Source organism: Martes martes (assembly GCF_963455335.1).
Source record: "Martes martes genome assembly, chromosome: X".
NCBI lineage: Eukaryota > Metazoa > Chordata > Mammalia > Carnivora > Mustelidae > Martes > Martes martes.
The window spans coordinates 38,487,816-38,503,242 of NC_137897.1; the positions used below are offsets into that span (position 1 = coordinate 38,487,816).

Below are 15,427 nucleotides of genomic sequence, written 5' to 3' on the forward strand. Positions count from 1 at the left end.
TTTACTAACTGTGTGATCTTTGGCATGTGACTGTTCTGAACATCTCTCCTAAGTATCCATGACCTCATACCTAACATAAGGCCATAATCTCTTCCTCACAGTGTCACACTATGGACTTAAATATGGTCAGACTTTTGGGGCGCCTGGGTGGCTCAGTTGTTAGGTGTCTGCCTTCAGCTCAGGTCATGACCCAGCATCCTGGGATCGAGCCCCGCATTGGGCTCCCTGTTCAACGGGGAGCCTCCTTCTCCCTCTCCAGCTCCCTGCTGCCTGCGTTCCCTCTCTCCCTGTGTCTCTCTCTGTCAAAATAAGTAAAAATCTTTTTTAAAAAAATATGGTCAGACTTTTTACAGCCTGGCACACAACAGGTGTTGAACAAAGGAAGACCCATGAGAGTATAGGAGAAAAAACTCCCATATTCTCCTCTGACCTTAAACATGGATTGCAACTAGAAGTTTATATTACCCATGTCACTTTCTGAACTTCTTCCCAAAGAAAGGAGTCCTTCATTTGTTACAAGAATTCTCTACCCCAGTGACAGATCAGAAACCCAGGAGAGCCTTGCTGGCAGGTGATGTGGTCACTGTGACCCTCTAGTAGTATGTGGGAGGAGGACAGAGCTGCCTGGTGGGGTTCTTCCCCTGGCCCCTCCAGGAGCCCAGGTACATTCGAACAGAGGGACAGCAAAAAGGAAGCAGTCAGGACACAGGGAGCCTCAGAGAAGGCTGGCCGGCCCCGATTAAGAGCACACCTCTTTCTCAAAGAAGCATCTCTCTCTCTCTCTCTCTCTCTCTCTCTCTCTTTCTTTTTTTTTTTTTTTTTCAGTTTTTTTCAAGTAATCTCTACACCCAGCGTGGGGCCCGAACTCACGACCCTGAGATCAAGAGTCGCACGCTCCTCTCACTGAGCCAGCCAGGTGCCCCGAGGAGCAGCCTTAATTTAACCAGTAAATGAAAGGCCGTTTGGAAATAGCTTCTACAAGCTGTGATTTGACAGAAACTTCGAGTGATTATACATCTAAGCTTTCCAAAAAAACACATCTGAAATTGGCTGGTTAATCTGGCCTAAACCGTAACATATGGATAGATCTAAATGCTACCGAAAGCCTCCATTTTAAAAGCAACATATGGATTTTTTCAATGTAAGTTTAACATATTTTTTAAAATCGTAAGTAATGTAATCAGAAGGATAATACTCACCAAGCTGAGCAAAAGTATTTCTCTTCAAGAAAGTGCCCATCAAGCAGAAGCTCTTCTCATCTTTACCTTCTAGATGAGCCATATGCTACATCAGTTCTTTGTAGAACTTCAAAGCTGTCACGACCTTTCAGGACTCAGTTTCTCCATCTGTTAAAAAAAAAAAAAGGAGGGATGGATCTAGCAAACTCTGAAACACCTAGCTTCTCTTCTGAAAACAGCAATTGCTGTTACTTCTCTCTAGGCCAAGTATTTAATTACCAAATATGCTTATTGTTTAATATGTGGTTCCTGAGAAGGGTCAGAGGGAGCAGGGTTTTAAAAAAATGACACAAGTGAGTAAAAGCAGGCTTAAAGGAAAACTTCCTAGACACCTGGTTCACCCTAAAACGGGACAGGACCACATCCCTCCCTCCCCTTTCTTTGAATCAAATCTCCGGAACTCTGTTCCCCAGAGGCCCACAAACCTCTCTCCTATTAGCCAACGCCTGTCTTAAGATAGAATCCATCTTCTTATAGGCTGGAAACTCTTTTGCGAAGTATGAAGCTGTTCCAGACGCTGTATCAAGTAAATAGCTTACCCAGCACCCACGGCTGCGTGCTCATCTCAACACCCTCACTTAGCCCACAGCTGAGTGCAAGGCGTTGACTAAAGAAAATCCAAGGTGTAAAGAGTGCTCTGATTTAGTATTGATGAAGAACAGCATGTCCTTTCATGACACATACAAATTACAATCAAGTTAACATAGTAGCAAAGGCCTCCTTTTGTAACGCTGTCAAATGATAACAAAGGAAAAGTCATGAAAACAAATTGAGCCCCAACCAGGCCTCTTTTAAAAGCACGCAGGATTTAGCGTCCATGAAGAAAAATGTCTTTTTCATTTCATAAATTCCAATCCAGAGAAAGCCTTAGCATTTATTAAATACTCTACAGACTCTTTCATAAGCCTTTGACTCCATATTACCTCTGGGAACCCAATGTAGCCACAGACTGTCCAACATTGACTAAGCACTAAGAACTGTACAGAAACAGACAGACTGCTCACCCACAGAACGTAAGGACTCAAGCGTAGAGCAGTGACCGACCTAGGGGACAATGGAACAGCCTGTTGGTTACAAGAGCCTTATCCTATAACTGCTTCAAGGATTCTTGATTTGCAGTGGTGAAAGTCCATTTTTAAAAACCGAATAACTGTTACTGTAGTCCAAAGTTAACAAAGCAGCTATGTTGAGAAAGTCAAAGAAAATTCACTCACACTAAGTGGGTTTACACTAAGTACTGTACAAAGGGCCTGCCAAGTGATATTTGATATCTCCGTATTTCTTTTCTCTTTTTTTTTATTTAAAGATTTTATTTATTTATTTGACAGACGGAGATCACAAGTAGGCAGAGAGGCAGGCAGAGAGAGAGGAGGAAGCAGGCTCCCCGCTGAGCAGAGAGCCCGATGTGGGGCTCCATCCCAGGACCCTAGGATCATGACCCGAGCCGAAGGAAGAGGCTTTAACCCACTGAGCCACCCAGGCGCCCCTGATATCTCCGTATTTCTAAGCAGAGCATGAACCCCTCCTTTGTCACTCCAACTGGCTTTCTCACACTTCAACGCTATGCTTAAAATGTCTGACTTCCACCATTTTAGGAAGTTCTCCTTAAAAAGCACAAAGAGGGGCACCTGGGTGGCCTAGTCGATTAAGCGTTTGCTTTGACTCTTGGTTTCAGTCCAGACCTGATTTCAGGGTCATGAGTTCGAGCCCCACACTGGGCTCCAGCGTGGAGCCTACTTGGAAAAAAGAAAGAACAAAGAAATGTTTACTTATTAACAACTGCAAGAAGAACCAATACAATTTTTCACACTGACTCTAAGAGAAAAAATATAGAAAAGGGAACCAAAATGCTATTAAAAATGCTCAGCCAGTAGAGCACGTGATCCTTATCTTGGGGTCATGAGTTCAAGCCCCACACTGGGCACAGAGCTTACTTAATAAAAATGCAAAAACCTGTGCACTTGGAGGAAAATGCTTCATGCTAAACTCAAGCTATCAGAATAAAATATGGAGGTACATGAAAAATAATCACAATCTTGCTAAACATTAACACAAAAATTGTTTTTTAATGTCAAAATCATGTAAGGCCCCAGTCCAGAATGGACACACAGATCTACAAATTTCTAGAAGCATAGAGCCAAACGGGCAAGTTCTTGATCTCTCCCATAGCCTTCAGAATGTGGACACATGGCTCTTAAGTTCCGTTCACAAGACAGCATACAATCTATGTAGGACAGCTTCATTTGGAAATGCCTTCTTTCAGTCACAGGCCTGACAAATGCTTGCTTCCTGTCTTCCAGAGGAAATCATATTTATAATAAGTTGTTTTTCTAAGATTTACTTTGCATGCTTCTCATGTGATTAGACACTGGCAGGGCTGGCCCCAGTGTGGGTAGCAAACAAGCAGCAGCAAATTGCTCACTTGCTCAAATGTTCACAAACCTAAAATGGCTAAGTCCGTGGCCTTTCGTTATCACCTCCTCAAAGCTTTGGTTAAGTTTCAACTACTTTACCCGTAAGGAGTAATAGCTAACAGCTACATATATGAATAAATACTACATACTAATTTATTTCTGTCAGCCAAGAGGTCACGACGAGGTGAAAAGAAACTTAAAGTGCCTACCTCCTTTGGGTTGCCTGGGGTCAAGGAAATGAGAGAAGGGTTCCTAATAGTAGATAAGAAAACTGAAACACTGATTTCTCTACCTCTCTAGGTTGCCTTAACAGCAGGCAATTCTGCTTTGTGTTTAACTCTCAAATCACTTGGATCAAGCAAAAAATGTAGAAGGTCCAGTCACACAGTTCATGGAAAGGCAGCACCATGGTACTTCCCAGTCAAGTGAAGCATTCTGAGAAAGCAGACACTCTGGCTTCCCAAAGTCCCACAACCTCTGCGAGCTTGGGTGCTTTCGGGGCAGACCACAGCTAAAAAGACTGTTGGCATCTTTGAATCACCCATCCTTCACTCATGCCAACATCAACCTGATGATGAGTTTTCTGAATAAGCTAGTCTTCCGTTGGCCAAGGAAGGACTTCCTGTGTCAGTCCTCTTTGTTTAGAAGGCAGTTTCATTTCAAATGGCACCTCCACACTGGAGTTGATCTGAGAAAGATGGGTGTGGGGGCAGTCCTAAAGGAAAATGTTATATCCTCTGTGGAAATTCTAGACCTTTCCACTGCTTTCAGGTACACCAGAATTCACTGTGGTCATTAGATTCAAGAGATACACAGCGCAAAAGGCAGTATTCTGGATAATGAAGCCATAAACCAATAAAATAAGCTTCACACTGTGTCCCTCAACTTGTCATTTTCATCTTTCCTACACAGCATCTAACTTAAACATGATTCCTCAAACCATTACATTAATTGGAGAGCAAAATAACATGTTTAAGGACCAAAAAAAAATTACTTGTGTTTTTTTTTTCTTAAAGATTTTATTTATTTATTTGACAGAGAGAGAAAGATCACAAGTAGGCAGAGAGGCAGGCAGAGAGAGGAGGAAGCAGGCTCCCCGCTGAGCAGAGAGCCCAATGCGGGGCTCGATCCCAGGAACCTGAGATCATGACCTGAGCCGAAGGCAGAGGCTTAACCCACTGAGCCACCCAGGTGCCCCCAAAAAATCACTTGTATTTTTAAAGTATCGTGTAATACAAGTATTTGTTTCTATAAACAAAACAGCATAAAGTGACTTTAAAACTTGAAATTGATAGTCATTGCTTACAAAAACTAGGTAAATAATATGGGACACATTTTGAGACCATTTGAAAGCACTGAAGATACCAACTTTTGAGGAATAAAACATTTGATTTATTCAACAGTATAAAATTTTAGAGGATTTGTCTTTCATTTTAAATTTCAGTTACTGTCCTAATAAAAAAAGTTGGTAAAATGAGGTTTACTTTTCAATTGCTATGTAATCTGTCGTCCTTTTTTCCACCTTTCAGTGTGCATGAAACTGCTATTCAAGTGAAGGCAAATATAAAACTCCCCTATGACTCCATTTTCTGTTAAGTAAAATGAGAAAATTGTCAAAGATTCATTCCTGCCTCTCACTACTTTTCAAAACAAGTAGAACTTTCTAAAGCACTTGGCAAATATAAAAAGTGATTTTAATAGATGGGTGGGGGTTCTTTTTAAAAAAGAGATGCCTGGCTGGCTCAGCTGGTAGAGCTGGATCTCAGGGTCATGAGTTCAAGCCCCAGGCTGGATGCAGAGATTACTTAAAAAGAAAATCATAAAAAAAAAAGATGGGGGGGAGTAAAATGCCCCTCCCCCCCACTCATGCTCTCTCTCAAAAAAATAAATAAAATCTTAAAAAATAACGCTCTTGGGCACCTGGGTGGCTCAGTGGGTTAAGCCTCTGCCTTCGGCTCAGGTCATGATCTCTGGGTCCTGGGATCGAGTCCCACATCGGGCTTTCTGCTCTGCAGGGAGCCTGCTTCTTCCACTCTCTCTCTCTGCCTGCCTCTTTGCCTACTTGTAATCTCTCTCTGTCAAATAAATAAATAAAATCTTTAAAAAAATAACACTCTCTGAGAAAGAAAATCAGTCATAGATTTTATGAAGAACCTAAATCTTCTAAAAGTATTTAAAATCTCTAAAAGTATTTAACACACCATGCCACTATAAACACGCCACTAGTGAAACGGTTCCACTAGATGGCGCCGTATTTTTTTCAGTGACCAGAGACACCTCTCACCTCCCTTCCATCAACACCTGACAGCAATTTTTCTTGAGCCCATTTTATAGCATCAATGGGCACCATCTTTGCACAATGGATTCTATGGCTTGACTCTCACTACATAAAACAATGTTTGCTTTATTTTCTTGAAATGTCTTCTTTCAAGATTCATGCTTCATTAGCATTCCAAAATTTTAAGGTAAGGTTTAATGAATTCCACCATTCAACGATTTCTTGGGCTCTTACTTTGTGCCACACCCTCTTCTATAGTCTGAAGCAACCCATGCCCTTTAGTGGTGATCGACATTAAAAACTTCCCATCCTAGGGGCGCCTGGGTGGCTCAGTGGATTAAGCCGCTGCCTTCGGCTCAGGTCATGATCTCAGGGTCCTGGGATCGAGCCCCGCATCGGGCTCTCTGCTCAGCGGGGAGCCTGCTTCCCCTTCTCTCTCTGCCTGCCTCTCTGCCTACTTGTGATCTCTCTATCTGTCAAATAAATAAATAAAATCTTTAAAAAAAAAAAAAAAAAAAAAAAAAAAAAACTTCCCATCCGGGGCGCCTGGGTGGCTCAGTGGGTTAAGCCTCTGCCTTCGGATCAGGTCATGATCACAGGGTCCCGAGATCGAGCCCCACATTGGGCTCTCTGCTCGGCAGGGAGCCTGCTTCCTCTTCCCTCTCTCTCTCTTTGCCTGACTCTCTGCCTACTTGTGATCTTGGTCTGTCAAATAAATAAAATAAAATTATTTAATAAAAAAATAAAAGAAAAAAAACTTCTCATCCTTGGGACGCCTGGGTGGCTCAGTTCATTAAGCAGCTGCCTTCAGCTCGGATCATGATCCCAGGGTCCTGGGACCGAGTTCCACATCAGGTTCCCTGCTCAGCAGGGAGCCTGCTTCTCTCTGCCTCTGCCTGCCACTCTGCCTGCCAGTGCTCACTCCCGCTCACTCGCTCTCTCTCTCTCTCTGATAAATAAATAAATAAATAAATAAATAAAATATTTTAAAGAAAGAAAGAAATTTCCCAACCTTGGGGAGCCTGGGTGGCTTAGTTGGTTAAGCATCCCAACTCCTGATTTCAGCTGAGGTCATGATCTCAGGGTTGTGAGATGGGAGCCCTTCATAGGGCTCATGTGCTGGGTGTGGAGCCTGCTTGGGATTCACTCTCTTTCTCTCCCTCTGTCCCTTCCCCACTTTTTCTCTAAAAAAACCGACAACAAGAACAACAATAACAAAATCACTCACATACACACACACAAACACACAAACTTCCCATCCTCCTGCAAATACCTAGGAGTCCACAAGTTCCAGTACGGTATGGCTTTTGCACTTCAATCTTATTTATCTGCAGCATTTCCTGGTGCATTCAGTAACCTCCTTGCAAAACATCTGTCACCCGTGCTCCTTGCCACCGCTCTCTGCTGAGAAGCTAGAATAAACCCAAAACGCTGAGTTCCATTCCATTCTGAAGTTTGATTTTAGGAAAGATATTTCAAGCATCACTAATGCAAATTTTTTTAAAAAGATTAAACCCCTTTGCGGGTGCTTATATATCAAAATGAAAATAGAGTCATGCTGTTCACTAACCTATTTCCGAAGTTCTGAACTTAGATAAGATTGGAACGCATTCGATCTCTGAATGTTACAGGATGAACATTTATAGTACATCAGAATGAACTGGAAATAGTGATTCTACAGAAAAGAGACAATGGTTTTAACACCTGGCCGCAGCCCAAACCAACAGACATAAAAACACGAGATGCCCATAATTTAGATTTAAGGTGGCGTGCAAAAGCGCAAGGCAACTCTTCAATCAAATGTCCATATAAATCCCTCTCTCTGTTTGTTTCTCATTCTTGTATAAGCAACAAAATCTATAACGGATAGAACACAATAACCAAATTGGATCTTACAAACTATTTATTTATAGAAACAATTTGCTCTAATTGTGAAAGCAAAATAGATGAGATTTTCCTTAAAGACAGCACCAAGCTCTACAGTATGTTTCTTCTGCTGCTCCAAAACTTCATCTAAATTAACCACCACTTTGGAGGGAATGGTATTTCGTGACTCTGCTCTCAGCACCTCTAGCTGAAAAATAAGCCTGCTAAATTTAAGACAAAATTACTTAAACTATCTCCAGCTTTACGTGCAAGGATATGATTTTTCATGTTGAAGAAATTAAAGAGAAACTCATATGCTTTAATAAGAATTTCAATTCATTATTTCTAAACCATTAGATTTCTTCAAAAAGCAAAATTGCTCATGAACTTGCCTATGGACTTGAATTTATTTAAATAAATATCCCATTCAATTAATTGTTCAAAGACCTTCAGATAATATCTTCTCTGGGGAAACCTGAGGTTTTGTCTTCTCTATTCATGCTGTTCAAATTGATGCCTTTTGAGATTTTCTTACTTATACTAAAAGAGGGAAATACCCATATATAATTATAATATGTTTATGTTATATAATTTAAAATATAGATTATAAATTATATATTATCTGTATATACACTTCTAAAATGTATGAGTAACCCAAATGCCTGGCAGTCCCAAATACTGAGAGAAACAAAATATAACAGAAAAAACAATGGGAGGAGCTCCTGGCTGGCTCAGTTGGTAGAACATGGGACTTTTGACTTCTGGGTCGTGAGTTTGAGCCCCACACTGGGTGTAGAGATTCCTAAAGATAAATACTTAAACTTCCAAAAAAAAAAAGCAATGAGAAAATAAACTCATTAAAGATTTTAGCTTAAAACTGAATATGTGGTCATGTTCTAAATTTAAGGGAGTTTGAGATCTTTTTCAAGAAAAAATCCTGTAAGATATCATAATCCCCAAGACACTACCTAGATAAATCCATTTTTAATATAGGATTCATGATTTTATTTCTTTGATCCACGAGTAAGTGCCTACTACTATGTGCTAAGCATGTGGTTAGGTGGGTGCTGGTATTGTAATAATGACCCACATGATGGCCTTGGCCTCAGGGATTTTAAGTCTAATTAGTACAAGAGACCAGTCAATAATTAGTATCAATAAAAATAAAATGGCGGGGGTGGCACCTGGGTGGCTCAGTTGGTTAAGTGTCTACCTTTGGTTTAGGTCACCATCTCAGAGATAGAGCCCTCAAAGGCAGAGCCTGTATCAGGCTCCCTGCTCACTGGGGAGCCTGCTTCTCCCTCTCCCTCTGCCCCGCCCCCTGTTCATGCTCTCTCTTTCTCTCACTCACTCTCTCTCAAAAAATAAAATCTTCAAAAAATAAATAAATAAAAACACAACCTATTACATACCTACATGACAGGAAATGACAGCCAGTCCCTTCACATCTCAGCATCAAGCGGAATTAGGAAAAAGGAGTTTCAAGGAAAATGAACGCTTAAAAACATTTTCAACAACGATGAAAAGAAAAAAAAAAATACAAACATTTCCTGGTTGACACCCAGATAACTGGAAATCCCACAATGAACTTTCCTATCTTTGCATCTTTTGGTCAGTTGTATTGCTGCTCTATTTATCTGCTATCATTTTCAACTTTAAAAATTGCGATTGAAAAGGACAGGCTGGTCAGGTCTTGTATTTTTATGCCATGATTAGAAACAAAAACTGAGGAAATAAATTCCAGCAAACCCTTATTTCTATTTCACAGGCACCACTACCAACATTTTTTTTTTTAAATCAATTGGTCGTTCTCCTTCTCAATGGACACCTCTGGCGTTTCTTCAATGCAAAACCACAAAAGCAAGCTCATGTGCCCTGAATTCTCCCCGCAAGAAGCCAAGTGGGAAAGGAGCCATACTTGCAAGAACCGGTATCTAACTTCCTCAAGATGACTCCTGGAGATAAAGGAGAGACAGAACTTTGGAGGGGTGAACTGGATGAACTATTTCCAAATTTCCCAAAGGGAATCCTTCCTTGTGGGACCAATTCAGCGGTCTTTGGTATAAAAGCAACCTTTAAATAGCTCTCCTTCTACTTATATCCCTTCTAAATTCACTATTGTTACTCATTATGAGTTCACTGGTATTAGTCAGCACAAGCAGTTAGTCACTGGATTTCCGAAATCACCAACTTCCCCCCTCCCCTCTTCTGGTTTTCCTATCCCTTTGGTTTTTTGCAACATTTAAGGAGATGAGTAACTATACACAAGAAATGCTGCCGGGCCTTTTTGGTTGGTTTGTGGTTTCAAGAGAGACCAGAGCCCCATTAATAAAAGGAGCACAACTCTTCAATCTTCTCATGAAAAGGGGACACTTGCCTTGAAACCTTCAGATCAAAAATTTACGCCACGCAGATTGCTTGCTCATCATGTCTCATCAACTTATTTGGAAACAGCTCACACAAATTCTTTATCCAAACAATCAATTGGGAAATGGATGCCATTCTTGGCCAAAAAAAAAAAAAGTCCTGGTACAGTATGATTTCTGTTAACCACAGGTGAGAAATGGAAACAAATCCAGGGAACTATAGACTGTCCCTGTCCAAGCCTTTTAAAAATGATCCAACAATTACGGCCCAACATAATCGTGAAGACTGACCTTTCCAGCATTATCTGTCAAGACCTCCTCAAATCTGCCATCAGTTCTCCGGGATGGAAGGAAAAAGCATGCCTGCTGTGAGCGATCCACAGGGACCTTAAAAGCCCTCTCACCTTCTCTCCATCCACACAGAACTATGTCAAAGCAGGTACTCGTCCAGGACCCTTCCCTAACTACGCACTGCCAGTGAACTCTCATTATGTGGACTATCCTGATCTTTCATGACCCATCACATACCCAAATCTTCTCTCCCCAAGTGTCTCCTTGAGTATCTTAAGAAAAGGAACGGTGGAAGATAGTGGTAGCCAACAGGCAGAGGGCAAAAGCCAGGAGTCACTTCTTAGCCAGCCCTTCACTTGTGGATCCTAAAAAAACCAAAATCTTCACCAATCCATTGCTTTACTCTCTTCTCTGCCCTATGCTCTCATTCCCAACTACTCTCAACACTGTACTTCCTGGGGCACCTGGGTGGCATAGTCGGTTAAGCATCCGACTCTTGGTTTGACTGTTGGTTTCGGCTCAGATCATCTGAGGGTTGAGGGACTGAGCCCTGCATCAGGCTCTGCGCTGGGTGGGGAGTCTGCTTAAAATTCTCTCCCTCCCACTCATGTGTGTGCGGGTGTGTATGTACGTGCATGCTCTCTTTTTCTCTCTAGAAAGAATAGATCTTAAAAAAAAAAAAAAACTGCACAGGGGCACCTGGGTGGCCCAGTCAGTTAAGTGTCCATCTTTGGCTCAAGTTATGGTCATGGGGAGTCCTGGGATCAAGCCCCACATTGGGCTCCCTGCTCAGTGGGGAGCCTGCTTCTCCCTCTCCCTCTGCCTGCCGCTCCCTCTGCCTGCTGCTCCTCCTGCCTGAGCTCTCTGTCAATAAATAAATAAAATCTACATTTAAAAAAAACTGCACTTCTTAAATAATTTATAGAAATTTTATGACTAGAACCAGAAGCTTAGTTATATAAAACAGGACAAAAAGAGAAAATACTGCATTCTACACTTTTGATTTGTGCATTTCACTGAATACAGATTTTACCTAAAAAAGTTAAAAAACAAATACTGAACTTATAACACAGAAGCATGTAGGGGTAAACCTTTTTTTTAGCACATCAGAAAATAAGATGGGCTAATGCATGGCTAGATGAACAACTAGATGGCTAGATATTTGATAGAGCAAGTATCTTAAAATGCTATTACTAATCCAGGTGGTAGGCACATGTGTGATCATGATAAAAGTCTTTCAGCTTGAGAGAGGGTGGTGGGGATATGGACATTGGGGAGGGTATGTGCTATGATGAGTGCTGTGAAATGTGTAAACCTGGCGATTCACAGACCTGTACCCCTGGGGATAAAAATACATTATATGTTTATTAAAATAAATAAATTAATTAATAAAAAAGAATATTGTATACCTGAAACTAATTTAATATTGTATGTTAACTATACTGGAATTAAAATAATTTTTTTTAAAAAGGAAAAAAAAAGTCTTTCAACTTTGTGGTAGACTTGGGAGATTTTCATTAAAAAGTGAGGAGATGGAATCAACAGTATAAAGTTATTTTCACAGGCCATACACACGCACTCACTAAAAATGTTTTAAAAATATTTCTTCACGTCTCCAAATTGTCACCCACAAAACAGAAAGTCCTTCACTTCCATCCCAAAGTGATCCCTCACCCTGGGAAAGGGATCCATCAGGGCCCTCAGCTGACTCACATCTGAAAATCACTCACCTTACTGACCAATTACCTGAGTGTGTACCTCCTCCCCAGCATCCATCTCAGGAAGCAGGCCAGAGCCAGCTGTCACTGCTACAGAGCTGTGCACCTGGCCCTTAGTCCTCCCTGTCCACCCCCCCCCATACCTGGCCACCATGGCTGACGTGCCATGGGCTGGGGATGATCTCCAGGGAGCCATATTTTAAGCAGACAAGCATTTCCCCCTGACACCTTAGGTCTCTCCTTAAAGCTGCCAGGCATTTCCAGAAGCTTTTCTCCTGCCCTCACCCACCCAACAGCACCCTGATGGGCTTTCCTAGGAGGAGGGCCAAGAAGTTCCAGAGACAGGCAAGGTGCTCCCCTAGTCCCCTTAGCGTGGGTCGGTGTCGGGGAGGGGGAGCATTTTCAGTGACAGAATGGAGAACAGTCGCTCTGCATGTGGGGCTGGCAACAGGGAAAAGGTAAGGGAGGGGGCCTGGGTGGCTCAGTGGATTAAAGCCTCTGCCTTCGGCTCAGGTCATGATCCCAGGGTCCTGGGATCGAGCCCCGCATCGGGCTCTCTGCTCAGCAGGGAGCCTGCTTCCTCCTCTCTCTGCCTGCCTCTCTGCCTACTTGTGATCTCTCTCTCTGTCAAATAAATAAAATCTTTAAAAAAAGAAAAAGAAAAGGAAAAGGGGGACTCCCACCCTCTGTTGCTCCTCACCCTTATCCAAGAATAATAAAGGGACAGGGAGGGGGAAAGGCTCAGCCTCACAACTCGTACCTGCGGAAGACAGGAAATTGTTGCCGCCATAGCATCTGTGAGGACAGGGAGCCCAGCCACAACCCAAATCAGGCCTCCCCATCTGACTCCTCCTTTTGCTTAGAGGAAGAACCAAAGTCAAGAAAAAGCGAAAGTAACACGGCACAATTCAGTCTCCGGAACCATGCTGTTTGTTCTTTCAAGTCAAACCTTTGTCTTCTGCTGCTCTGGTAACATTTAGACTAAAACCAGACCACAGAGCAGATTGCTGGTGTGGTTTTGCTCTAGCCAGAGCTGCTTCAACTTTGAGTCGGGGCTGGACTCCAGAGAAGCTGATGTGTGAGAAAAATCGAGAGTCCAGAGAGAGAACCCATTACTAACCCTAATGAGCTCATAGGTCAGCCATCCTTTCACTGCTGCAACAGCTGCCTTCCCACCCCGCCCCTTTCCCCTTATCTCTTTCCTCTAGAGGGTCAGTGAAGCTCAACTTGAGGAGAAAATGCCACCGTTTATCACCCTCTCCCTAAGGCCAGTCTGACGGACTTTTAATTCTAAGAAGAGTGTGTGGGGGGACAGGAGGGAGGGGTATTGGGGGCAAGGTGCACCTAAACCGCTTATGCTAGAATTCCGCTTGAGGAAATTCCAGGTTTGGCCAGTATGAAAGTCTGATATGAGGTATCACAGAAGTTCTATTGGTCAGCATGACGGACTCAAATTGGATTTTTCCATGTTCCCTAGGGTTCGGTTGCTTTAACTCCCAAAGAAGAACTTTCATAAGAACCCCTTACGAAAGGACACACTACCTTCACAGATGAATGGATAAATAAAATGTGGTCTATGCAGGCAATGGAGTATTATTTAGCCTTAAAAGGGAAGGAAATCCTGTCACATGCTACAATCAGGCAAAGTGAGATAAGCCAGGCACAAAGACACTCCTCATAACAGAAAGCTGAAAGGTGGCTGCCAGGGGCTGGGGGTGGGTAGGAGAGGGGAGATGTTGAATGGGTACAGACTTACAGTTTCACAAGATGGGAAAGTTCTACAGGTCTGTTGCCCAATCATGTGACTATAGTTATCACTACTGTACCACAGACTTTTAAAAATGGCTGAAATGGTAAATTTTCCATGTTATGCGGTTTCTTTTTTTTTTTTTTGCCACAATTTAAAAAAATACACACACAGCCTTCACTCTATGTTTTGGATATTCTGCATTCCCAATTTACCAATTTCGATATTAAAAAAATGAACCAAGTAATTCGGGGAGTTTTCTTATTGAAAATGAAAACCCTCCAATGGAACTTGCTTTGAAGATTCCAGAACAAGAATTAAAACGTACTGGCAGCCATGGCTTGCAACAAACTTTTGTCATTTTAAGCATGCATGACATTTTCATAGCAGGCCGGATTCCCCCCTTCTTCTCGAATGGTATGCATGGCATGCTGAATTGGCTTCTGAATCCAATGAGACTGCTGATATGTAGCCTTTTAGCAAAAGGATATATCACAAGACAGTCTGAGATCCTGAACACTGTGGCTATTATCAACGAAGGCAGCAAAATGAATAATTCATGTGGGGCAGGAGTGTCCAAGTGTGCTAATAAGTGTGACTTCATGAATGGCCCCTGCACTAGCTCCCTCTCTTCCAAAACTCTTTTTTTTAAAGATTTTATTTATTTATTTGACAGACAGATCACAAATCAGCAGAGAGTCAGGCAGCGCGGGGGCGGGGGAGGGTGGGTAGCGGGAAGCAGGCTCCCTGCTGAGCAGAGAGCCTAATGCGGGGCTCAATCCCAGGACCCTGAGATCATGACCTGAGCTGAAGGCAGAGGCTTTAACCCATTGAGCCACCCAGGCGCCCCTCTTCCAAAACTCTTATTCTAAACCCTGATTCAGTCTGCGTTCCCCCGAAACCTCAGTTACTCTATAGAGACAACATTTGTGAGAAGAACAAGAATGACTCTGAAGTTGATAGAGCAAAATGTGGGGCAAACTCTTATTGGCCCAGCCTCCCTTCCAGAAAGGAAGGAAGAAAAGAAACTGCACATTTTCCGAAAGATTTCCACATTCCACCGTTAAGAATGCGGACAGAAGGAAATGGACTTGAATGTCCAGGGCTATTTCTCCTGTAAAGGAAGGTAATGAACGTTTCTGTATCTTGGCCTTAGACCTTGAGAAACAAGTACTAAGTAACCATATTTCTCAGGAACTCCACACCCAATCTGTGAGGCTTTCCCCTGGGTGAGCTCTCAGCATACGGGCCATAGAAAAGGCCAGAAGTAGGCACATACATCCTGGCAAGGGCCTGAAGAATAAAGCAGAGATGTGAGTGCAGAGAAAGTCACAGGGCAAGCAATCATCTATGGCCCCGAGCTGAAATCGGCAAACCCTACAAAGTCCCCCAACTCACAGGCTTTTGGGCAGACAAAGGAGGCGGGGTGCGTCAAGGATGATGGAGGCAAGGCTTGATCCTGCCCTTCTCATCCTTCATCAGCTGTCATCCCCAAATCTAGCCACAGGA

At 42.6% G+C, this 15,427-nt stretch overlaps 1 protein-coding gene across 1 annotated transcript in view; it reads right to left on the reverse strand.

Annotated features, from left to right (window-relative positions):
* Window positions 1-832: 832 nt before the first annotated feature.
* LOC308337341 (uncharacterized protein) overlaps window positions 833-15,427 on the reverse strand; it is a gene marked incomplete at its 5' end in the record, with an annotated part of 48,688 nt that continues 34,093 nt past the window's right edge. The window contains one exon of the mRNA XM_080795490.1: window positions 833-1,346. Coding sequence (XP_080651616.1) covers window positions 1,317-1,346 — 30 coding nt within the window. The 3' untranslated portion in view covers window positions 833-1,316. The remainder of the gene's footprint in view (window positions 1,347-15,427) is intronic.